Source organism: Rhopilema esculentum, chromosome 14 (assembly GCF_057945365.1).
Source record: "Rhopilema esculentum isolate cy_ngs chromosome 14, ASM5794536v1, whole genome shotgun sequence".
NCBI classification, from domain to species: Eukaryota; Metazoa; Cnidaria; class Scyphozoa; order Rhizostomeae; family Rhizostomatidae; genus Rhopilema; species Rhopilema esculentum.
Window position 1 is genome coordinate 70,719 of NC_142828.1, and position 24,282 is coordinate 95,000.

Genomic DNA, 24,282 nt, shown 5'->3' on the forward strand with positions numbered 1-24,282 from the left:
CCGGTGCCAGCGCTTGTGCTGGTGCCTGAACTAGTGATGGAGCTGGTGCTGGTGCTGGTTCAGGTGCTTAGGCTAGTGCTGCTGCTGGTTCTGGTGCTGGTGGTGGTGGTGGTGCTGGTGCTTGTGCTTGACCCAGTGCTTGTGCTGGTGTTGGTGCTGGTGTTGGTGCTGGTGCTGGTGCTGGTGCTTAGGCTGGTGCTGGCGCTGGAGTTTGTGCTGGTGCTGATTGTGTTGGTTTTGCTGGCGCCTGGGCCGGTGCCAGCGCTTGTGCTGGTGCCTGTACTAGTGGTGGAGCCGGTGCTGGTGCTGGTTCTGGCGCTTAGACTGCTGCTGGTGCTTGTCCTGTTGCTAGTGCTGGTGCCTGTGCTGATGGTGATGTTGATGCTGGTTCTGGTGCTCGTGCCTGTGCTTTTGCCTATACTAGTGCTGGTCTTTGTGCTAGACCTGGTGATTGTGTTGGTTCTGACGCTGGAGCGGGTGATAGTGCCGGTGCTTGTGTTGGTGCTGATGCTGGTGCTGGTGCTTCTGCTTCTACCTGTCTTGGCGCTTAGGCTGGTCCTGGTGCTGTTGCTGGTTCTTGTGCTGGTGTTTGTGCTTGACCCAGTCCTTGTGCTGGTGTTGGTGCTGGTGCTGGTGCTGGTGCTGGTCCTGGTGCTGGTCCTATTGCTAGTTCTGGTGCTTAGGCTGGTGCTGCTGCTTGTGCTGGTTCTGGTGCTGGTGTTTGTGCTTGACCCAGTGCTTGTGCTGATGTTGGTGCTGGTAATGGTGCTGGTGCTGGTGCTTGTGCTTGACCCAGTGCTTGTGCTGGTGATGGTGCTGGAGTTGGTGATGGTGCTGTTGCTGGTGCTGGTGCTGGTGCTTAGTCTGTTGCTGGTGCTGATGCTGTTGCTTTTTGCTGGCACCTGGGCCGGTGCTAGCGCTTGTGCTGTTGCCTGTACTAGTGATGGAGCTGGTGCTGGTTCAGGTGCCTGTGCTGTTGCTTTAAATGATGCTAGAACTTGTTCCTGTCCAGGTGCTTAGGCTGGTGCTTGTGCTGGTGGTGGTGCTTCTGGTGACGCTGGTGCTGGGGTTGTGCTGGTGCTTCTTCTTGACCCAGTGCTTGTGCTGGTGTTGGTGCTGGTGCTGGTGCTGGTGCTGGTGCTGGTGCTTAGGCTTGTGCTGCTGCTGTTGCTGGAGCTGGGACTGGTGCTGGTGCCTGTGCGGTTGCTTTTGCTGATGGTGGCAATATTCCTGTCCTGGTGCTTAGGCTGGTCCTGGTGCTTAGGCTGGTCCTGGTGCTCGTTCTGGTGCTGGTGTTTGTACTTGACTCAGTGCTTGGGCATGTGTTGGTGCTGGTAATGGTGCTGGTGCTGGTGCTTGTGCTTGACCCAGTGCTTTTGCTGGTGTTGGCGCTGGCGTTTGTGATGGTGCAGGTGCTGGTGCTTAGGCTGGTGCTTAGGCTGTTGCTGATGCTGTTGCTTTATGCTGGTACCTGGGCCGGTGCCAGCGCTTGTGCTGGTGCCTGAACTAGTGATGGAGCTGGTGCTGGTGCTGGTTCAGGTGCTTAGGCTAGTGCTGCTGCTGGTTCTGGTGCTGGTGGTGGTGGTGGTGCTGGTGCTTGTGCTTGACCCAGTGCTTGTGCTGGTGTTGGTGCTGGTGTTGGTGCTGGTGCTGGTGCTGGTGCTGGTGTTGGCGCTGGAGCTTGTGCTGGTGCTGATACTGTTGCTTTTGCTGGCGCCTGGGCCGGTGCCAGCGCTTGTGCTGGTGCCTGTACTAGTGGTGGAGCCGCTGCTGGTGCTGGTTCTGGCGCTTAGGCTGCTGCTGGTGCTGGTGGTGGTGGTGGTGCTGGTGGTGGTACTGCTGCTTGTGCTTGACCCAGTGCTTGTGCTGGTGTTGGTGCTGGTGCTGGCGCTGGTGCTGGCGCTGGTGCTCGAGCTGTTGGTGGTGCTGGTGCTGGTGCTTGTGCTTGACCCAGTGCTTGTGTTGGTGTTGGTGCTGGTGCTGGCGCTGGTGCTGGTGCTGGTTGTGGTGGTGGTGCTTGAGCTGGGACTGATGCTGGTGCCTGTGCGGTTGCTTTTGCTGATGGTGGCAATTGTTTCCTATCCTGGTGCTTAGGCTGGTCCTGGTGCATAGGCTGGTCCTGGTGCTGGTTCTGGTACTGGTGTTTGTTCTTGACCCAGTGCTTGTGCTGGTGTTGGTGCTGGTAATGGTGCTGGTGCTGGTGCTTGTGCTTGACCCAGTGCTTGTGCTGGTGTTGGCGCTGGTGTTGGTGATGGTGCTGGTGCTGGTGCTTAGGCTGGTGCTTAGGCTGTTGCTGATGCTGTTGCTTTTTGCTGGTACCTAGGCCGGTGCCAGCGCTCGTGCTGGTGCCTGTACTAGTGATGGAGGTGGTGCTGGTGCCGGTTCAGGTTCCTGTGCTGTTGCATTAAATGATGCTGTAGCTTGTTCCTGTCCAGGTGCTTAGGCTGGTGCTTGTGCTGGTGGTGGTGCTGCTGGTGGCGCTGGTGCTGGGAGTAGTGCTGGTGCTTGCTCTTGACCCAGTGCTAGTGCTGATGTTGATGCTGGTGCTGGCGCCTGTGCTTGTCCTGGTGCTTAGGCTGGTGCTGGTGCTTGTGCTTGACCCAGTGCTTGTGCTGGTGTTGGCGCTGGTGTTGGTGATGGTGCTGGTGCTGGTGCTTAGGCTGGTGCTTAGGCTGTTGCTGATGCTGTTGCTTTATGCTGGTACCTGGGCCGGTGCCAGCGCTTATGCTGGTGCCTGAACTAGTGATGGAGCTGGTGCTGGTGCTGGTTCAGGTGCTTAGGCTAGTGCTGCTGCTGGTTCTGGTGCTGGTGGTGGTGGTGGTGCTGGTGCTTGTGCTTGACCCAGTGCTTGTGCTGGTGTTGGTGCTGGTGTTGGTGCTGGTGCTGGTGCTGGTGCTGGTGTTGGCGCTGGAGCTTGTGCTGGTGCTGATACTGTTGCTTTTGCTGGCGCCTGGGCCGGTGCCAGCGCTTGTGCTGGTGCCTGTACTAGTGGTGGAGCCGGTGCTGGTGCTGGTTCTGGCGCTTAGGCTGCTGCTGGTGCTGGTGGTGGTGCTGGTGCTGGTGGTGGTACTGCTGCTTGTGCTTGACCCAGTGCTTGTGCTGGTGTTGGTGCTGGTGCTGGCGCTGGTGCTGGCGCTGGTGCTCGAGCTGTTGGTGGTGCTGGTGCTGGTGCTTAGGCTGGTGCTGGTGCTGGTGGTGGTACTGCTGCTTGTGCTTGACCCAGTGCTTGTGTTGGTGTTGGTGCTGGTGCTGGTGCTGGCGCTGGTGCTGGTTGTGGTGGTGGTGCTTGAGCTTGACCCAGTGCTTGTGCTGCTGTTGGTGCTGGAGCTGGAGCTTGTGCCTGTCCTGGTGCTTAGGTTGGTGCTGGTCCTGGTGCTAGTTCTGGTGCTTAGGCTGGTGCTGCTGCTGGTGCTGGAGCTGGGACTGGTGCTGGTGCCTGTGCGGTTGCTTTTGCTGATGGTGGCAATTGTTTCCTGTCCTGGTGCTTAGGCTGGTCCTGGTGCTTAGGCTGGTCCTGGTGCTCGTTCTGGTGCTGGTGTTTGTACTTGACCCAGTGCTTGTGCATGTGTTGGTGCTGGTAATGGTGCTGGTGCTTGTGCTTGACCCAGTGCTTTTGCTGGTGTTGGCGCTGGCGTTTGTGATGGTGCAGGTGCTGGTGCTTAGGCTGGTGCTTAGGCTGTTGCTGATGCTGTTGCTTCATGCTGGTACCTGGGCCAGTGCCAGCGCTCGTGCTGGTGCCTGTACTAGTGATGGAGGTGGTGCTGGTGCCGGTTTAGGTGCCTGTGCTGTTGCATTAAATGATGCTGTAGCTTGTTCCTGTCCAGGTGCTTAGGCTGGTGCTTGTGCTGGTGGTGGTGCTGCTGGTGGCGCTGGTGCTGGGAGTGGTGCTGGTGCTTGACCCAGTGCTTCTGCTGGTGTTGGCGCTGGTGATTGTGATGGTGCTGGTGCTGGTGCTTAGGCTGGTGCTGAGGCTGTTGCTGATGCTGTTGCTTTATGCTGGTACCTGGGCCGGTGCCAGCGTTTGTGCTGGTGCCTGAACTAGTGATGGAGCTGGTGCTGGTGCTGGTTCAGGTGCTTAGGCTAGTGCTGCTGCTGGTTCTGGTGCTGGTGGTGGTGGTGGTGCTGGTGCTTGTGCTTGACCCAGTGCTTGTGCTGGTGTTGGTGCTGGTGTTGGTGCTGGTGCTGGTGCTGGTGCTTAGGCTGGTGCTGGCGCTGGAGCTTGTGCTGGTGCTGATTGTGTTGCTTTTGCTGGCGCCTGGGCCGGTGCCAGCGCTTGTGCTGGTGCCTGTACTAGTGGTGGAGCCGGTGCTGGTGCTGGTTCTGGCGCTTAGACTGCTGCTGGTGCTGGTGGTGGTGCTGGTGCTGGTGGTGGTACTGCTGCTTGTGCTTGACCCAGTGCTTGTGCTGGTGTTGGCGCTGGTGCTGGCGCTGGTGCTGGCGCTGGTGCTCGAGCTGTTGGTGGTGCTGGTGCTGGTGCTTAGGCTGGTGCTGGTGCTGGTGGTGGTACTGCTGCTTGTGCTTGACCCAGTGCTTGTGTTGGTGTTGGTGCTGGTGCTGGTGCTGGTGCTGGTGCTGGTGCTGGTGCTGGTGCTGGTGCTGGCGCTGGTGTTGGTGCCGGTTGTGGTGGTGGTGCTTGAGCTTGACTTAGTGCTTGTGCTGCTGTTGGTGCTGGTGCTGGAGCTTGAGCCTGTCCTGGTGCTTAGGTTGGTGCTGGTCCTGGTGCTAGTTCTGGTGCTTCGGCTGGTGCTGCTGGTGGTGCTGGAGCTGGGACTGGTGCTGGTGCCTGTGCGGTTGCTTTTGCTGATGGTGGCAATTGTTTCCTTTCCTGGTGCTTAGGCTGGTCCTGGTGCATAGGCTGGTCCTGGTGCTGGTTCTGGTGCTGGTGTTTGTTCTTGACCCAGTGCTTGTGCTGGTGTTGGTGCTGGTAATGGTGCTGGTGCTGGTGCTTGTGCTTGACCCAGTGCTTGTGCTGGTGTTGGCGCTGGTGTTGGTGATGGTGCTGGTGCTGGTGCTGGTGCTTAGGCTGTTGCTGATGCTGTTGCTTTTTGCTGGTACCTAGGCCGGTGCCAGCGCTCGTGCTGGTGCCTGTACTAGTGATGGAGGTGGTGCTGGTGCCGGTTCAGGTGCCTGTGCTGTTGCATTAAATGATGCTGTAGCTTGTTCCTGTCCAGGTGCTTAGGCTGGTGCTTGTGCTGGTGGTGGTGCTGCTGTTGGCGCTGGTGCTGGGAGTGGTGCTGGTGCTTGTTCTTGACCCAGTGCTAGTGCTGATGTTGGTGCTGGTGCTGGCGCCTGTGCTTGTCCTGGTGCTTAGGCAGGTGCTGGTGCTGGTGCTGGTGATGGTGCTGGTGCTGATGCTTGTACGAGACCCGGTGCTTGTGCTGTTGCTAGTGCTGGTGCCTGTGCTGATGGTGATGTTGATGCTGGTTCTGGTGCTTGTTCCTGTGCTTCTGCCTATACTAGTGCTGGTGTTTGTGCTGGACCTGGTGCTTCTGTTGGTTCTGACGCTGGAGCGGCTGATAGTGCTGGAGCTTGTGTTGGTGCTGATGCTGGTGCTGGTGCTTGTGCTTCTACCTGTCTTGGTGCTTAGGCTGGTCCTGGTGCTGGTGCTGGTTCTTGAGCTGGTGTTTGTGCTTGACCCAATGCTTGTGCTGCTGTTGGTGCTGGTGCTGGTGTTGGTGCTGATGCTGATGCTGGTCCTGGTGCTGGTCCTGGTGCTAGTTCTGGTGCTTAGGCTGGTGCTGCTGCTGGTGCTGGAGCTGGGACTGGTGCTGGATCCTGTGCTGTTGCTTTTGCTGATGGTGGCAATTGTGCCTGTCCTGGTGCTTAGGCTGGTCGTGGTGCTGGTGCTGGTTCTGGTGCTTGTGCTTGACCCAGTGCTTGTGCTGGTGTTGGTGCTGGTGTTGGTGCTGGTGTTGGTGCTGGTGCTGGTGCTGGTACTGGTGCTAAGGGTGGTGCTGGTGCTGATGCTGTTGTATCTGCTTGAGCCTGGGCTGGTGGCGGCGCTTGTTCTGGTGCCCTTACTAGTAAAAGAGCTGGAGCTGGTGCTAATGCTGGTTCTGGTCCTGGTGCTGGTGGTGCTGGTGCTAGTGCCTGTGCCGTTGCTTGTGCTTGTGCTGGTGTTTGTGCTGGTGCTGGTGCCTGTGCTGATGGTGATGTTGATGCTGGTTCTGGTGCTTGTGACTGTGCTTCTGCCTATACTAGTGCTGGTGTGTGTGCTGGACCTGGTGCTGGTCCTGTTGCTAGTTCTGGTGCTTAGGCTTGTGCTGCTGCTGGTGCTGGAGCTGGGACTGCTGCTGGTGCCTGTGCTGTTGCTTTTGCTGATGGTGGCAATTGTGCCTGTCCTGGTGCTTAGGCTGGTCCTGGTGCTGGTGCTGCTTCTGGGGCTTGTGCTTGACCCAGTGCTTGTGCTGCTGTTGGTGCTGGTGCTGGAGCTTGTGCCTGTCCTGGTGCTTAGGTTGGTGCTGGTCCTGGTAATAGTTCTGGTGCTTAGGCTGGTGCTGCTGCTGGTGCTGGAGCTGGGACTGGTGCTGGTGCCTGTGCGGTTGCTTTTGCTGATGGTGGCAATTGTGCCTCTCCTGGTGCTTAGCCTGGTCCTGGTGCTGGTGCTGGTTCTGGTGCTGGTGTTTGTGCTTGACCCAGTGCTTGTGCTGGTGTTGGTGCTGGTAATGGTGCTGGTAATGGTGCTGGTAATGGTGCTATTAATGGTGCTGGTGCTGGTGCTTGCGCTTGACCCAGTGCTTGTGCTGGTGTTGGTGCTGGTGTTGGTGCTGGTGCTGGTGCTGGTGCTGGTGCTGGTGCTGGTGCTGGTGCTTAGGCTGTTGCTGGCGCTGTTGCTTTCACCTGCTACCTGGGCCGGTGCCAGCGCTTGTGCTGGTGCCTGAACTAGAGATGGAGCTGGTGCTGGTGCTGGTTCAGGTGCTTAGGCTAGTGCTGCTGCTGGTTCTGGTGCTGGTGGTGGTGATGGTGCTGGTGCTTGTGCTTGACCCAGTGCTTGTGCTGGCGTTGGTGCTGGTGCTGGTGTTGGTGCTGGTGCTGGTGCTGGTACTGGTGCTGGTGCTTGGGCTGGTGCTTGCGCTGGAGCTTTTGCTGGTGCTGATACTGTTGCTTTTGCTGGCGCCTGGGCCAGTGCCAGCGCTTGCGCTATTGCCTGTACTAGTGGTGGAGCCGGTGCTGGTGCTGGTTCTGGTGCTTAGGCTGCTGCTGGTGCTGGTGCTGGTGCTGGTGCTGGTGCTGGTGCTGGTACTGCTGCTTGTGCTTGACCCAGTGCATGTGCTGGTGTTGGTGCAGGTGCTGGCTCTGGTGCTGGAGCTGGTGGTGGTGCTGGTGCTGGTGCTTAGGCTGGTGCTGGTGCTGGTGGTGGTACTGCTGCTTGTGCTTGTGCTTGACCCAGTGCTTGTGCTTGTGTTGGTGCTGGTGCTGGCGCTGGTGCTGGAGCTGGTGCTGGTGCTGGTTGTGGTGGTGGTGCTTGAGCTTGACCCAGTGCTTGTGGTGCTGTTGGTGCTGGTGCTGAAGCTTGTGCCTGTCCTGGTGCTTAGGTTGGTGCTGGTCCTGGTGCTAGTTCTGGTGCTTAGGCTGGTGTTGCTGCTGGTGCTGGAGCTGGGACTGGTGCTGGTGCCTGTGCGGTTGCTTTTGCTGATGGTGGCAATTGTGCCTGTCCTGGTGCTTAGGGTTGTCCTGGTGCTTAGGCTGGTCCTGGTGCTGGTGCTGGTTCTGGTGCTGGTGTTTGTGCTTGACCCAGTGCTTGTGCTGGTGTTGGTGCTGGTAATGGTGCTGGTGCTGGTGCTTGTGCTTGACCCAGTGCTTGTGCTGGTGTTGGCGCTGGTGTTGGTGATGGTGCTGGTGCTGGTGCTTAGGCTGGTGCTTAGGCTGTAGCTGATGCTGTTGCTTTATGCTGGTACCTGGGCCGGTGCCAGCGCTTCTGCTGGTGCCTGAACTAGTGATGGAGCTGGTGCCGGTGCTGGTTCAGGTGCTTAGGCTAGTGCTGCTGCTGGTTCTTGTGCTGGTGGTGGTGGTGGTGCTGGTGCTTGTGCTTGACCCAGTGCTTGTGCTGGTGTTGGTGCTGGTGTTGGTGCTGGTGCTGGTGCTGGTGCTGGTGCTTAGGCTGGTGCTGGCGCTGGAGCTTGTGCTGGTGCTGATACTGTTGCTTTTGCTGGCGCCTGGGCCGGTGCCAGCGCTTGTGCTGGTGCCTGTACTAGTGGTGGAGCCGGTGCTGGTGCTTGTTCTGGCGCTTAGGCTGCTGCTGGTGGCGGTGCTGGTGCTGGTGGTGGTACTGCTGCTTGTGCTTGACCCAGTGCTTGTGCTGGTGTTGGTGCTGGTTCTGGCCTTTGTGCCTGTCCTGGTGCTCGTGCTGGTTGTGTTGCTGGTACTGGTGGTGTTGCTGTTGCTGGACCCGCTTGTTGTTCCGGTCCTGGTCCTGGTCCTGGTCCTGGTCCTGGTCCTGGTCCTGGTCCTGGTCCTGGTCCTGGTCCTGGTCCTGGTCCTGCTGCTGTTGCTGGTCCTTGTGCTAGTTCTGGTGCTTAGGCTGGTGCTTAGGCTGTTGCTGGTGCTGATGCTGTTGCTTTTTGCTGGTACCTGGGCCGGTGCCAGCGCTGATGCTTGTGCCTGTACTAGTGATGTAGGTGGTGCTTGTGCTTGACCCAGTGCTTGTGCTTGTGTTGGTGCTGGTGCTGGCGCTGGTGCTGGAGCTGGTGCTGGTGCCGGTTCAGGTGCTTGTGCTGTTGTATTAAATGATGCTGGAGCTTGTTCCTGTCCAGGTGCTTAGGCTGGTGCTTGTGCTGGTGGTGGTGCTGGTGCTGGCGCTTATGCTTGTCTTGGTGCTTAGGCAGGTGCTGGTGCTGGTGCTGGTGCTGGTGCTGGTGATGCTGCTGGTGCTGGTGTTTGTTCTAGACCCGGTGCTTGTGCTGATGCTAGTGCTGGTGCCTGTGCCGTTGCTTTTGCTGATGCTGGCGCTTGTGCCTTTCTGCTGCTTAGGCTGGTGCTGGTGCTGGTGTTGGTGCTGGTGGTGGTGTTGGAGCTTTAGAAAAGGCTTGTGCTGGTGCTCGGCGCTTGTGCCTGTCCTGGTGCTCGTGCTGGTTGTGTTGCTGGTTATGGTGGTGGTGCTGTTGCTTGTGCTGGACCCACTTCTTGTGCTGGTCCTGGTCCAGCACAAGACTAGCCCACTTCCTGTGCTGGTGCCTGTGTTGATGCCTGTGCTGGTGCTGGTTCTGCTCTTAGTGCTGGACCCGTTGCTTGTACTGGTGCCGGTGCTGATGCTGTTGCTTTTTGCTGGTACCTGGGCCGGTGCCAGCGCTTGTGCTGGTGCCTGTACTAGTGATGCAGTTGGTGCTGGTGCTGGTTCAGGTGCCTGTGCTGTTGCTTTAAATGATGCTAGAACTTGTTCCTGTTCAGGTGCTTAGGCTGGTGCTTGTGCTGGTGCTTCTGGTGGCGCTGGTGCTGGGGGTGGTGCTAGCGCTTCTTCTTGACCCAGTGGTTGCGCTGATGTTCGTGCTGGTGCTGGCGCTTTTGCTTGTCCTGGTGCTCAGGCAGGTGCTGGTGCTGGTGCTGGTGATGGTGCTTGGGCTTGTAATTGTGCTTGTACTAGACCCGGTGCTTGTGCTGGTGCTGGTGCTGGTGCTGGTTTAGGTGCAGTTTCTGGCTATCCTAAGTTTTATATAATCTAATTTTTTTACTAGTCTACACTACTATGCCACTACGAGGCTGCTTCCCACCAAAAAGTTATCCCTGGCATCAAGGCAGCTGCTGCTGGTGCTGCTGCTGGTTCTGGTGCTAGTGTTTGTGCTTGACCAAGTGCTTGTGCTGGTGTTGGTGCTGGTAATGGTGCTGGTGCTGGTGCTTGTGCTTGACCCAGTGCTTGTGCTGGTGTTTTGCTGGTGCTTGTGTTGGTGCTGGTCCTGGTGCTGGTGCTGGTGCTTGTGCTTCACCAAGTTCTTATGCTTATGCTGGTGCTGGCGCTTTTGCCTGTTTCGGTGTTTAGCCTGTGCTGGTGCCTGTGCTGCTGCCTGTGCTGGTGTCTGTGCTGGTGCCTGTGCTGGTGCTGGTTCTGCTGTTAGTGTTGGACCCGTTACTTTTACTGATGCTGGTGCTGATGCTGTTGCTTTTTGCTGGTAGCTGGGCCGGTGCAAGCGCTTGTGCTGGTGTTGGTGGTGGTGTTGGTGCTGGTGCTGGTGCTGGTGCTGGTGCTGGTGCTTAGGCTGGTGCTGGTGCTGATGCTGTTGCTTCTGCTTGTGCCTGGGCTGGTGGCGGCGCTTGTGCTGGTGCCTGTACTAGTGCTGGTGCCTGTGATGGTACTGGTGCTGGTGCATGGGCTGTAGCTTTTGCTCATGCTGGCGCTTGTGCCTGTCTGGTGCTTAGGCAGGTGCTGGTGATGGTGCTGGTGCTTATGCTGGTGCTTTGGCCAGTATTGCCAATTGTGCTGCTGCCTGTACTAGTAAAAGAGCTGTCTGTACTGGTAAAAGAGCTGGTGCTGGTGTCTGTCCCGTTGATCTTTATGATGCTGGCGCTTTTGCCTGTCCTAATGCCTCTACTAGTGCTGAAGCTGGTGCTGGTTTTGCGGCTGGTGCTGGTACTTCTGCTGGTGCTGGTGCCGATACTGTTGCTTCTGCTTGTGCCTGGGCTGGTAGCGGCGCTTGTACTGGTGCCTGTACTAGTGCTGGAGCTGGTGCTGTTGCTGGTTCTGGTGCTGGTGCTGGTGCTTATGCTGATGCTGTTGCTTTTTGCTGGTACCTGGGCCGGTGCCAGCGCTTGTGCTGTTGCCTGTACTAATGATGGAGCTGGTGCTGGTTCAGGTGCTTAGGCTAGTGCTGCTGCTGGTTCTGGTGCTGGTGGTGTAGGTGGTGCTGGTGCTTCTGCTTTTGCTTGACCCAGTGTTTGTGCTGGTGTTGGTGCTGGTGTTGGTGCTGGTGCTGGTGCTGGTGCTGGTGCTGGTGCTTAGGCTGGTGCTGGTGCTGATGCTGTTGTATCTGCTTGAGCCTGGGCTGGTGGCGGCGCTTGTTCTGGTGCCTGTACTAGTAAAACAGCTGGAGCTGGTGCTAATGCTGGTTCTGGTCCTGGTGCTGGTGGTGCTGGTGCTAGTGCCTGTGCCGTTGCTTGTGCTTGTGCTGGTGTTTGTGCTGGTGCTGGTGCCTGTGCTGATGGTGATGTTGATGCTGGTTCTGGTGCTTGTGACTGTGCTTCTGCCTATACTAGTGCTGGTGTGTGTGCTGGACCTGGTGCTGGTCCTGTTGCTAGTTCTGGTGCTTAGGCTTGTGCTGCTGCTGGTGCTGGAGCTGGGACTGCTGCTGGTGCCTGTGCTGTTGCTTTTGCTGATGGTGGCAATTGTGCCTGTCCTGGTGCTTAGGCTGGTCCTGGTGCTGGTGCTGCTTCTGGTGCTTGTGCTTGACCCAGTGCTTGTGCTTGTGTTGGTGCTGGTGCTGGCGCTGGTGCTGGAGCTGGTGCTGGTGCTGGTTGTGGTGGTGGTGGTTGAGCTTGACCCAGTGTTTGTGCTGCTGTTGGTGCTGGCGCTGGAGCTTGTGCCTGTCCTGGTGCTTAGGTTGGTGCTGGTCCTGGTAATAGTTCTTGTGCTTAGGCTGGTGCTGCTGCTGGTGCTGGAGCTGGGACTGGTGCTGGTGCCTGTGCGGTTGCTTTTGCTGATGGTGGCAATTGTGCCTGTCCTGGTGCTTAGCCTGGTCCTGGTGCTGGTGCTGGTTCTAGTGCTGGTGTTTGTGCTTGACCCAGTGCTTGTGCTGGTGTTGGTGCTGGTAATGGTGCTGGTAATGGTGCTGGTAATGGTGCTGGTGCTGGTGCTTGCGCTTGACCCAGTGCTTGTGCTGGTGTTGGTGCTGGTGTTGGTGCTGGTGTTGGTGCTGGTGCTGGTGCTGGTGCTGGTGCTGGTGCTGGTGCTTAGGCTGTTGCTGGCGCTGTTGCTTTCACCTGGTACCTGGGCCGGTGCCAGCGCTTGTGCTGGTGCCTGAACTAGAGATGGAGCTGGTGCTGGTGCTGGTTCAGGTGCTTAGGCTAGTGCTGCTGCTGGTTCTGGTGCTGGTGGTGGTGATGGTGCTGGTGCTTGTGCTTGACCCAGTGGTTGTGCTGGTGTTGGTGCTGGTGCTGGTGTTGGTGCTGGTGCTGGTGCTGGTGCTGGTACTGGTGCTGGTGCTTAGGCTGGTGCTTGCGCTGGAGCTTGTGCTGGTGCTGATACTGTTGCTTTTGCTGGCGCCTGGGCCGGTGCCAGCGCTTGCGCTATTGTCTGTACTAGTGGTGGAGCCGGTGCTGGTGCTGGTTCTGGTGCTTAGGCTGCTGCTGGTGCTGGTGCTGGTGCTGGTGCTGGTACTGCTGCTTGTGCTTGACCCAGTGCATGTGCTGGTGTTGGTGCTGGTGCTGGCTCTGGTGCTGGAGCTGGTGGTGGTGCTGGTGCTGGTGCTTAGGCTGGTGCTGGTGCTGGTGGTGGTACTGCTGCTTGTGCTTGTGCTTGACCCAGTGCTTGTGCTGGTGTTGGCGCTGGTGTTGGTGATGGTGCTGGTGCTGGTGCTTAGGCTGGTGCTTAGGCTGTAGCTGATGCTGTTGCTTTATGCTGGTACCTGGGCCGGTGCCAGCGCTTCTGCTGGTGCCTGAACTAGTGATGGAGCTGGTGCCGGTGCTGGTTCAGGTGCTTAGGCTAGTGCTGCTGCTGGTTCTCGTGCTGGTGGTGGTGGTGGTGCTGGTGCTTGTGCTTGACCCAGTGCTTGTGCTGGTGTTGGTGCTGGTGTTGGTGCTGGTGCTGGTGCTGGTGCTGGTGCTTAGGCTGGTGCTGGCGCTGGAGCTTGTGCTGGTGCTGATACTGTTGCTTTTGCTGGCGCCTGGGCCGGTGCCAGCGCTTGTGCTGGTGCCTGTACTAGTGGTGGAGCCGGTGCTGGTGCTTGTTCTGGCGCTTAGGCTGCTGCTGGTGGCGGTGCTGGTGCTGGTGGTGGTACTGCTGCTTGTGCTTGACCCAGTGCTTGTGCTGGTGTTGGTGCTGGTTCTGGCCTTTGTGCCTGTCCTGGTGCTCGTGCTGGTTGTGTTGCTGGTACTGGTGGTGGTGCTGTTGCTGGACCCGCTTGTTGTGCCGGTCCTGGTCCTGGTCCTGGTCCTGGTCCTGGTCCTGGTCCTGGTCCTGGTCCTGGTCCTGGTCCCGGTCCTGGTCCTGGTCCTGGTCCTGCTGCTGTTGCTGGTCCTTGTGCTAGTTCTGGTGCTTAGGCTGGTGCTTAGGCTGTTGCTGGTGCTGATGCTTTTGCTTTTTGCTGGTACCTGGGCCGGTGCCAGCGCTGATGCTTGTGCCTGTACTAGTGATGTAGGTGGTGCTGGTGCCGGTTCAGGTGCTTGTGCTGTTGCATTAAATGATGCTGGAGCTTGTTCCTGTCCAGGTGCTTAGGCTGGTTCTTGTGCTGGTGGTGGTGCTGGTGCTGGCGCTTATGCTTGTCTTGGTGCTTAGGCAGGTGCTGGTGCTGGTGCTGGTGCTGGTGATGCTGCTGGTGCTGGTGCTTGTTCTAGACCCGGTGCTTGTGCTGATGCTAGTGCTGGTGCCTGTGCCGTTGCTTTTGCTGATGCTGGCGCTTGTGCCTTTCTGCTGCTTAGGCTGGTGCTGGTGCTGGTGTTGGTGCTGGTGGTGGTGTTGGAGCTTTAGAAAAGGCTTGTGCTGGTGCTCGGCGCTTGTGCCTGTCCTGGTGCTGGTGCTGGTTGTGTTGCTGGTTATGGTGGTGGTGCTGTTGCTTGTGCTGGACCCACTTCTTGTGCTGGTCCTGGTCCAGCACAAGACTAGCCCACTTCCTGTGCTGGTGCCTGTGCTGGTGCTAGTTCTGCTCTTAGTGCTGGACCCGTTGCTTGTACTGGTGCCGGTGCTGATGCTGTTGCTTTTTGCTGGTACCTGGGCCGGTGCCAGCGCTTGTGCTGGTGCCTGTACTAGTGATGCAGCTGGTGCTGGTGCTGGTTCAGGTGCCTGTGCTGTTGCTTTAAATGATGCTAGAACTTGTTCCTGTTCAGGTGCTTAGGCTGGTGCTTGTGCTGGTGCTTCTGGTGGCGCTGGTGCTGGGGGTGGTGCTAGCGCTTCTTCTTGACCCAGTGGTTGCGCTGATGTTGGTGCTGGTGCTGGCGCTTTTGCTTGTCCTGGTGCTCAGGCAGGTGCTGGTGCTGGTGCTGGTGATGGTGCTTGGGCTTGTAATTGTGCTTGTACTAGACCCGGTGCTTGTGCTGGTGCTGGTGCTTGTGCTGGTGCATGTGACGCTGCTTTTGCTGATGCTGGCGCTTGTGCCTTGCTGGTGCTCAGGCTGGTGCTGGTGCTGGTGTTGGTGCTGGTGGTGGTGTTGATGCTTGTGCTTTACCAAGTGCTTGTGCTGGTGTTGGTGCTGGTTCTGGCCTTTGTGCCTGTCCTGGTGCTCGTGCTGGTTGTGTTGCTGGTACTGGTGGTGGTGCTGTTGCTTGTGCTGGATCCGCTTGTTGTGCCGGTCCTGGTCCTGGTCCTGGTCCTGGTCCTGGTCCTGGTCCTGGTCCTGCTGCTGTTGCTGGCCCTTGTGCTAGTTCTGGTGCTTAGGCTGGTGCTTGTGCTGGTGCTGGTGCTGGTGCTTGCGCTTGACCCAGTGCTTGTGCTGGTGTTGGTGCTGGTGTTGGTGATGGTGCTGGCGCTGGTGCTGGTGCTGGTGCTTAGGCTGGTGCTTAGGCTGTTGCTGGTGCTGATGCTGTTGCTTTTCGCTGGTACATGGGCCGGTGCCAGCGCTTGTGCTGTTGCCTGTTCTAGTGATGGAGCTGGTACTGGTTCAGGTGCTTAGGCTAGTGCTGCTGCTGGTTCTGGTGCTGGTGGTGTTGGTGGTGCTGGTGCTTGTGCTTGTGCTTGACCCAGTGCTTGTGTTGGTTTTGGTGCTGATGTTGGTGCTGGTGCTGGTGCTGGTGCTTAGGCTTGTGCTGATGCTGATGTTGATGCTGGTTCTGGCGCTTGTGACTGTGCTTCTGCCTATACTAGTGCTGGTGTGTGTGCTGGACCTGGTGCTTGTGTTGGTTCTGACGCTGGAGCGGGTGATAGTGCTGGTGCTTGTGTTGGTGCTGATGCTGGTGCTGGTGCTTGTGCTTCTACCTGTCTTGGTGCTTAGGCTGGTCCTGGTGCTGGTGCTGGTTCTTGTGCTGGTGTTTGTGCTTGACCCAGTGCTTGTGCTTGTGTTGGTGCTGGTGCTGGTGCTGGTGCTGGTCCTGGTGCTGGTCCTGGTGCTAGTTCTGGTGCTTAGGCTGGTGCTGCTGCTGGTGCTGCTGCTGGTTCTGGTGCTAGTGTTTGTGCTTGACCAAGTGCTTGTGCTGGTGTTGGTGCTGGTAATGGTGCTGGTGCTGGTGCTTGTGCTTGACCCAGTGCTTGTGCTGGTGTTTTGCTGGTGCTTGTGTTGGTGCTGGTCCTGGTGCTGGTGCTGGTGCTTGTGCTTCACCAAGTTCTTATGCTTATGCTGGTGCTGGCGCTTTTGCCTGTTTTGGTGCTTAGCCTGTGCTGGTGCCTGTGCTGCTGCCTGTGCTGGTGTCTGTGCTGGTGCCTGTGCTGGTGCTGGTTCTGCTGTTAGTGTTGGACCCGTTACTTTTACTGATGCTGGTGCTGATGCTGTTGCTTTTTGCTGGTAGCTGGGCCGGTGCAAGCGCTTATGCTGGTGTTGGTGGTGGTGTTGGTGCTGGTGCTGGTGCTGGTGCTGGTGCTTAGGCTGGTGCTGGTGCTGATGCTGTTGCTTCTGCTTGTGCCTGGGCTGGTGGCGGCGCTTGTGCTGGTGCCTGTACTAGTGCTGGTGCCTGTGATGGTACTGGTGCTGGTGCATGGGCTGTAGCTTTTGCTCATGCTGGCGCTTGTGCCTGTCTGGTGCTTAGGCAGGTGCTGGTGATGGTGCTGGTGCTTATGCTGGTGCTTTGGCCAGTATTGCCAATTGTGCTGCTGCCTGTACTAGTAAAAGAGCTGTCTGTACTGGTAAAAGAGCTGGTGCTGGTGTCTGTCCCGTTGATTTTGATGATGTTGGCGCTTTTGCCTGTCCTAATGCCTCTACTAGTGCTGAAGCTGGTGCTGGTTTTGCGGCTGGTGCTGGTACTTCTGCTGGTGCTGGTGCCGATACTGTTGCTACTGCTTGAGCCTGGGCTGGTAGCGGCGCTTGTACTGGTGCCTGTACTAGTGCTGGAGCTGGTGCTGTTGCTGGTTCTGGTGCTGGTGCTGGTGCTTGTGCTGATGCTGGTGGTGCTGGTGCCTGTACCGTTCCTTGTGCTTGTGCTGGTGTTTGTGCTGGTGCTGGTGCCTGTGCTGGTGGTGATGTTGATGCTTGTGCCTGTGCGTCTGCCTATACAAGTGCTGGTGTTTTTGCTGGACCTTGTGCTTGTGCTGATTCTGGCGCTGGAGCTGTTGCTGGTGCCGGTGCTGGTGCTGGTGCTGGTGCTGGCGCTTCTGCCTGTCTTGGTGCTCACGTCGGTGCTGGTGGGGGTGGTGGTGCTGGTGCTGGTGATGATGCTAGAGCTTGTGCTAGACCCGTTGCTTGTGCTTGAGCTGGTGCTGGTGTTGGTGCTGGTGCTGGTGCAGGTGCTGGTGGTGGTGCTGGTGCTTGTGCTTGACCCAGTGCTTGTGCTAGTGTTGGTGCTGCTGTTGGCGCTTGTGCATGTTCTGGTGCTCCGGCTGGTGCTGGTGCTGGTGGTGGTGTTGGTGGTGGTGCTGATGATTATGCTGGACCCGGTGCTTGGGCTGGTGATACGGCTGGTGCTGATGCTGATGCTGGTGCTGTTGCTGTTGCTGGTGCTTATGCTGGTGCTTCGGCCGGTAAAGGCACTTGTGCTGCTGCCTTTACTAGTAAAAGAGCTGGTGCTGCTGCTTGTGCTGGTGCTAGTTCTGATCTTGCTAATGCTGGCGCTTGTGCCTGTCCTAATGCCTCTATTGGTGCTGAAGCTGGTGCTGGTTTTGGTGCTGGGGCTGGTGCTTGTGCTGGTGCTGGCGCTTGTGCCTGTCCTGGTGCTTAGACTGATGCTGGCGCTTGTGCCTGGCTGGTGCTTGTGTCTGAGATGGTGGCGGCGCTTGTGCTGGTGCCTGTACTAGTGCTGGAGCTGGTGCTGTTGATGGTTCTGGACCCGGTGCTTTTGTTGGTTCTGGCGCTGGAGCTGGTACTGGTGCTGGTGCTGGTGATGGTGTTGGTGCTGGTGCTGGTGCTCGTGCTTCAATTAGTTCTTGTGCTGGTGCTGGTTCTGCTGCTGGTACTTGTGCTGTACCTGATGCTTGTGCCTGTCCTGGTGTTGGTGCTTGTGCTGGCGCTTATGCTGGTGCTTGTACTAGTGCTGCAGCTAGTGCTTGTTTTGGTGCTGGTATTTGACCGGGTGCTTGTGCTGGTGGTGGTGTTGGTGCTGTTGCTGGTGCATGTTCTGGTGCCTATACTACTGCTGGTGTTTGTGCTGGACCCTGTGCTTCTGCTGGTGCAGGAGCAGGTGCTGGAGCTGGTGATGGTGCTGATGCTGCTGCTTCTTCTTTGGCCGATACTTGGGACGGTGCTGGCATTTGGGCTGGTGCCTCTCCTAGTGCTGGAGCTGTTGCTGGTGCTGGTGCTTAGAATGGTGCTGCTGCTGGTTGTGGTGATGGTGCTAGTGCTGGAACTGGTGCAGGTACTGTTGCTGGTACCTGTGCTGGTACTGGTGTTAGTGCTGGTGGTAGTGTTTGTGCTGTTGCTGGTGCTGTAGCCTGTGCTGTTGCCTATAATAGTTCTGGTGTTTGTGCTGGACCCTGTGCTTGTGCTTGTGATTGTGCTGGTGCTGAGGCTGGTGCTGGGGCTGGTGCTTTTGCCTGTCCTGTTTCTCGTGCTGGTGCTGGTGCTGGTTGTGGTGCTGGTGCTGGTGCTGATTCTTGTGCTTCACCCAGCTCTTGTGCTGGTGTTGGTGCTGGTGCTGGTGCCTGTGTAGTTTTTTTGCTAATGCTTGCGCTTGTGCCTGTCCTGGTGCTTAGGATGGTGCTGGTGCTGGTGCTTGTGCCTGTGCTGGTGGTAAGTCTGGTGGTGGTGCTTGTGGTGGTGCTGGTGGGGGTGCTGGCGCTGGTGCCTGTCCTGGTGCTTAGGCTGGTTCTGGTTTTGGTGCTGGTGCTGGTGCTGGTGCTGGTGTTCGTGCTAGTCCTGGTGCTTAGGCTGATGCTGGTGCTGGTGCTGGAGCTGGTGCTGGTGCTTGTGCCTGTGTGGTTGCTTTTGCTGATGCTGGCGATTGTGCCTGTCCTGGATCTTAGGCTGGTGCTAGTGCTGGTAATGGTGCTGGTGGTGGTCCTGGTGCTTATGCTGGTGCTGCTGCTGGTGCTGCTGCTGGTGCTGGTGCTGGTCTTGGTGTTGGTGCTGCTGCTGATGCTGGTGCTGGTGCTGGTGCTTGTGCTTCACCCAGTTCTTGTGCTGGTGCTGGTGCTGGTGCTAGTGCTAGTTCTGGTGCTGATGGTGGTAATGGTGCTAGTGCTGGTGCTAGTGCTGGTGCTTGTGCTTGACCCAGTGCTTGAGCTGGTCTTGGTTCTGGTGCTGGTGCTTAGAATGATGCTGGTGATGGAGGTTGTGCTGGTGCTGATGCTGTTCTTTTTGCTGCTGCCTGGGCCGGTGCATCCGCTTGTGTTCGTGTCTGTACTAGTGGTGGAGCTGGTGCTGGTGCTGTTGCTTTAAATGATGCTGGCGCTTGTTCCTGTCCAGGTGTTTAGGCTGGTGCCAGTGCTGGTGGTGGTGCTGCTGGTGGTCCTAGTGCTTAGGCTAGTGCTGCTGCTGGTGCTGGTGTTTGTGCTTGACCCAGTGCTTGTGCTGGTGTTGGTGCTGGTGCTGGTGCTGGTGCTGGTCCTGGTGCTGGTCCTGGTGCTAGTTCTGGTGCTTAGGCTGGTGCTGCTGCTGGTGCTGCTGCTGGTTCTGGTGCTAGTGTTTGTGCTTGACCAAGTGCTTGTGCTGGTGTTGGTGCTGGTAATGGTGCTGGTGCTTGTGCTTGACCCAGTGCTTGTGCTGGTGTTTTGCTTGTGCTTGTGTTGGTGCTGGTCCTGGTGCTGGTGCTGGTGCTTGTGCTTCACCAAGTTCTTATGCTTATGCTGGTGCTGTCGCTTCTGCCTGTCTTGGTGCTTAGCCTGTGCTGGTGCCTGTGCTGCTGCCTGTGCTGGTGTCTGTGCTGGTGCCTGTGCTGGTGCTGGTTCTGCTGTTAGTGTTGGACCCGTTACTTATACTGATGCTGGTGCTGATGCTGTTGCTTTTTGCTGGTAGCTGGGCCGGCGCAAGCGCTTGTGCTGGTGTTGGTGGTGGTGTTGGTGCTGGTGCTGGTGCTGGTGCTGGTGCTTAGGCTGGTGCTTTTGCTGATGCTGTTGCTTCTGCTTGTGCCTGGGCTGGTGGCGGCGCTTGTGCTGGTGCCTGTACTAGTGCTGATGCCTGTGATGGTACTGGTGCTGGTGCATGGGCTGTAGCTTTTGCTCATGCTGGCGCTTGTGCCTGTCTGGTGCTTAGGCAGGTGCTGGTGATGGTGCTGGTGCTTATGCTGGTGCTTTGGCCAGTATTGCCAATTGTGCTGCTGCCTGTACTAGTAAAAGAGCTGTCTGTACTGGTAAAAGAGCTGGTGCTGGTGTCTGTCCCGTTGATCTTGATGATGCTGGCGCTGGTGCCTGTCCTGGTGCTTAGGCTGGTTCTGGTTCTGGTGCTGGTGCTGGTGCTGGTGCTGGTGTTCGTGCTAGTCCTGGTGCTTAGGCTGATGCTGGTGCTGGAGCTGGTGCTGGTGCTTGTGCCTGTGTGGTTGCTTTTGCTGATGCTGGCGATTGTGCCTGTCCTGGATCTTAGGCTGGTGCTAGTGCTGGTGATGGTGCTGGTGGTGGTCCTGGTGCTTATGCTGGTGCTGCTGCTGGTGCTGCTGCTGGTGCTGGTGCTGGTCTTGGTGTTGGTGCTGGTGCTGATGCTGGTGCTGGTGCTGGTGCTTGTGCTTCACCCAGTTCTTGTGCTGGTGCTGGTGCTGGTGCTAGTGCTAGTTCTGGTGCTGATGGTGGTAATGGTGCTAGTGCTGGTGCTAGTGCTGGTGCTTGTGCTTGACCCAGTGCTTGAGCTGGTGTTGGTTCTGGTGCTGGTGCTTAGAATGATGCTGGTGATGGAGGTTGTGCTGGTGCTGATGCTGTTTTTTTTGCTGCTGCCTGGGCCGGTGCATCCGCTTGTGTTCGTGCCTGTACTAGTGGTGGAGCTGGTGCTGGTGCTGTTGCTTTAAATGATCCTGGCGCTTGTTCCTGTCCAGGTGCTTAGGCTGGTGCCAGCGCTGGTGGTGGTGCTGCTGGTGGTTCTAGTGCTTAGGATAGTGCTGCTGCTGGTGCTGGTGCTTGTGCTTTACCCAGTTCTTGTGCTGGTGCTGGTGCTGGTGCCTGTGCTGGTGCCTGTACTAGTGCTGGAGCTTGTGCTGTTGATGGTTCTGGACCCGGTGCTTTTGTTGGTTCTGGCGCTGGAGCTGGTGCTGGTGCTGGTGCTCGTGCTTCAAAAAGTTCTTGTGCTGGTGCTGGTTCTGCTGCTGGTTCTTGTGCTGTACCCGATGCTTATGCCTGTCCTGGTGTTGGTGCTTGTGCTGGCGCTTATGCTGGTGCTTGTACTTGTGCTGCAGCTAGTGCTTGTTTTAGTGCTGGTATTGGTCCGGGTGCTTGTGCTGGTGGTGGTGTTGGTGCTGTTGCTGGTGCATGTTCTGGTGCCTATACTACTGCTGGTGTTTGTGCTGGACCCTGTGCTTCTGCTGGTGCAGGAGCAGGTGCTGGAGCTGGTGATGGTGCTGATGCTGCTGCTTCTTCTTTGGCCGATACTTCGGACGGTGCTGGCATTTGGGCTGGTGCCTCTCCTAGTGCTGGAGCTGTTGCTGGTGCTGGTGCTTAGAATGGTGCTGCTGCTGGTTGTGGAGATGGTGCTAGTGCTGGAGCTGGTGCTTGTGCTGGTGCCTGATTTAGTGCTGGTGCCTGGGCTGGTGCCTGTGTTTATCCTGGTACCTGTACTAATGCTGGAGCTGGTGCTGGTGCTGGTGCTGTTGCTTGTCTCCTGTTGGTGCTGGCCTGTCCTGGTGCTTAGACTGGTGCTGGTGCTGGTGGTGGTGCTAGAGGTGCTGCTGGTTCTTGTGCTGGTCCCGGTGCTTTTGCCTGTGCTGGTGCTTGTTCTGGTGCCTGGGCCGGTACTGGCGCTTGTGCTGGTGCCTGTACTAGTGCTGGATCTGGTGCTGGTGATGGTGCCTGTGTCTATGCTTTTGATGATGCTGGCACTTGTGCCTGTCCTGATCCTTAGGATGGTAATGGTGGTGATGCTGGTGGTGGTGCTGGTACTATTGCTGGAGCGGGTTCTTGTGCTGGTGCCTGCACTGGTGCTGTAGGTGGTTTGGTCCTGTGCTAGTGCTGGAGCTGGTGTTTAGGCTGGTGCTGGTTCTGCTGGTGGGTCTGGTTGTGGTGCTTGTGCTGGTGGTGGTGCTTGTGCTCCTATCTGTGTTTGTGCTGGAGCTTAAGCCAGTGCCGGCTCTTGTACTAGTGCAAGTGCTTGTGCTGGTGATGATACTGGTCCTGGTGCTTGTCCTGGTGCTGGAGCCTGAATTTGTGCTGGAGTCTAGGCTGGTGCCGGCGCTTGTGCTGGTGCTTGTACTTTTGCTGGAGCTGGTGCTGGTGCTGGTGCTGGTGCTGGTGCTGGTGCTGGTGCTGGTGCTGGTGCTGGTGCTGGTGCTTGTGCCTGTCCTGGTGCTTAGGGTAGTGCTGGTGCTGGTGTTGTTGTTGGTGCCTGATCTGCGGCCTCTGCTGGTGCCTGTACTAGTACTAGAGCTGGAGTGCCTGTACTGGTGCTGGTGCTGGAGCTTTTGCTGGTTCTGGTGCCTGTGCTGGTGCTGGTGCTGTAGGTGTTATTGGTCCTGGTGCTTGTTCTGGTGCTGGTGCTTGTGCTGGTGCCTGATTTAGTGCTGGTGCCTTGGCTGGTGCCTGTGTTTATGCTGGTACCTGTACTAATGCTGGAGCTGGTGCTGGTGCTGGTGCTGGTGCCTTTGCTTGTCTCCTGTTGGTGCTGGAGCTGGCGCTTGCGCCTGTCCTGGTGCTTAGATTGGTGCTGGTGCTGGTGCTGGTGCTAGAGGTGCTGCTGGTTCTTGTGCTGGTCCTGGTGATTTTGCTGGTGCTGGTGCTGGTGCTTGTTCTGAAGCCTGGGCCGGTACTGTCGTTTGTGCTGGTGCCTGTACTAGTGCTGGATCTGGTGCTGGTGCTGGAGCCTGTGTCAATGCTTTTGATGATGCTGGCACTTGTGCCTGTCCTGATGCTTAGGCTGGTAATGGTGGTGATGCTGGTGGTTGTGCTGGTACTTGTCTTGGCTCAGTTGCTTGTTGTGGTGCTGGTGCTGGTGTTTGGTGTTAGTGCTGGTGCTGGCGCATATGCCTGTCCTGGTGCTTAGGCTGGAGCTAGTGCTGGTGCTGGAGCTGGTGTTGGTGCTTGTGCTGGTGCTTTGGCCGGTACTAGCACTTGTGCTGCTGCTTGTACTAGTAAAAGAGTGATGATGCTGGTGTTAGTGCCGCTGGTGCTGGTGATGATGCTGGTGCTGGTGCTTGTTCCTGTACTGGTGTTTAGGCTGGTGCTGGTGATAGTGCTGGTACTGGTGTCGGAGTTGGTGCTTCTGCTTGACCCGGTGCTTGTGCTGGTGTTGGTGTTGGCGCTTCTGCCTGTCCTGGTGCTTAGGCTTGTGCTGGTGCTGGTGCTGGTGCAGGTGTTGGTGGTGGTGCTGATGCTTGTGCTGGACCTGGTGCTTGGGCTGGCGATGGTTCTGGTGCTGATGCTGGTGCTGATGCTGGTGCTGGTGCTGCTGCTGGTGCTTATGCTGGTGCCTAGGCCGTTACTGGCACTTGTGCCTGTGCCTGTAATAGTGCTGGAGCCTGGGCCGGTGCCGGTGCTTGTGCTGCTGCCTGTACTAGTAAAAGAGCTGGTGCTGGTGCTTGTACTATTGCTGGTGCTGTTGCCTGTTCAGTTGCTTTTGCTGATGCTGGCACTTGTTCCTGTCCTGATGCTTGTACTAGTGCTGAAGCTGGTGCTGGTTTTGGTGCTGGTGCTTGTGCTGGTACTTCTATCAGTACTATTGCTGGGGCGGGTTGTTGTGCTTGTGCGGGTGCCTGCACTGGTGCTGTAGGTGGTATTGGTTCTGTGCTTGTGCTTGTGCGGGTTCTGGTGCCTGTGCTGGAGCCTGTGCTGTAGCCTGTGCTGGTGCCTGTGCTGGTGCCTGTGCTGGTGCCTGTGCTGGTGCTGGTTCTGCTGTTAGGGCTGGACCCGGTGCTTGTACTGCTGCTGGTGCTGAGGCTGTTGCTTCTGCTTGTGCCTGGGCTGGCTGTGGCGCTTGTGCTGGTACCTGTACTAGTAAAAAAGCAGTGCTGGTGCTGGTGTTGGTGCTAGTGCTATTGCTGGTGCCTGTGCCGTTGCTCTTGCTGATGCTGGCGTTTGTGCCTGTCCTGATTCCTGTACTAATGCTCAACCTTGTGCTGGTTTTGGTGCTGGTGCTGGTGCTGGTGCTGGTGCTTGTGCTTGTGCTGGTGCTTGTACCAGTGCTTTATCTGGAGCTGGTGCTGGTGCCTGTGCTGGTGCCTGTGCTGGTGGCTGTGCTGGTTCTGGTTCTGCTGTTAGTGCTGGACCCGGTGCTTGTATTGGTGCTGGTGCTGATGCTGTTGTATCTGCTTGTGACTGGGCTGCTGGCGGCGCTTGTGCTGGCGCCTGTACTATTAAAAGAGCTGGAGCTGGTGCTGTTGCTGGTTCCGGTCCTGGTGATGGTGGTGCTGGTGCTAGTGCCTGTGCTGTTGCTTGTGCTTGTGCTGGTGTTTGTGCTGGTGCTGGTGCATGTGCTGGTGGTGATGTTGGTGCTGGTACTAGTGCTGGTGGTGGTGCTGGTGTTGGTCGTGGTGCTGATGCTTGTGCTGGACCCGGTGCTTTGGCTGGTGCTGATATTGGTGCTGGTGCTGGTGCTGGCGCTGGTGCTGGACCCGGTCCTTCGGCTGGTGATTGTGCTGGAGCTGGTGTTGCTGCAGGTGCTTCTACCAGTAATGTTGTTGGTGCCTGTGCTGGTGCCTGTGCTGGTGCCTGTGCTGGTGCCTGTGCTGGTGCCTGTGCTGGTGCCTATACTAGTGCTGGTGTTTGTGCTGGTGCTGGTGCCTGTGCTGGTGCCTGTGCTGGTGCCTGTGCTGGTGCCTGTGCTGGTGCCTGTGCTGGTGCCTGTGCTGGTGCCTGTGCTGGTGCCTGTGCTGGTGCCTGTGCTGGTGCCTGTGCTGGTGCCTGTGCTGGTGCCTGTGCTGGTGCCTGTGCTGGTGCCTGTGCTGGTGCCTGTGCTGGTGCCTGTGCTGGTGCCTGTGCTGGTGCCTGTGCTGGTG

The 24,282-nt window shown here is 57.8% G+C and overlaps 1 protein-coding gene across 1 annotated transcript; it reads right to left on the reverse strand.

Annotated features, from left to right (window-relative positions):
* Window positions 1-5,055: 5,055 nt before the first annotated feature.
* LOC148958491 (uncharacterized) lies at window positions 5,056-7,337 on the reverse strand (the record flags this gene model as incomplete). Its single annotated transcript, XM_089112454.1, has 5 exons — window positions 5,056-5,132; window positions 5,812-5,985; window positions 6,643-6,725; window positions 6,841-6,877; window positions 7,274-7,337. Coding segments are annotated over 5 exons (435 nt in total), but the record flags the coding sequence as incomplete, so codon positions are not given.
* Window positions 7,338-24,282: the final 16,945 nt, after the last annotated feature.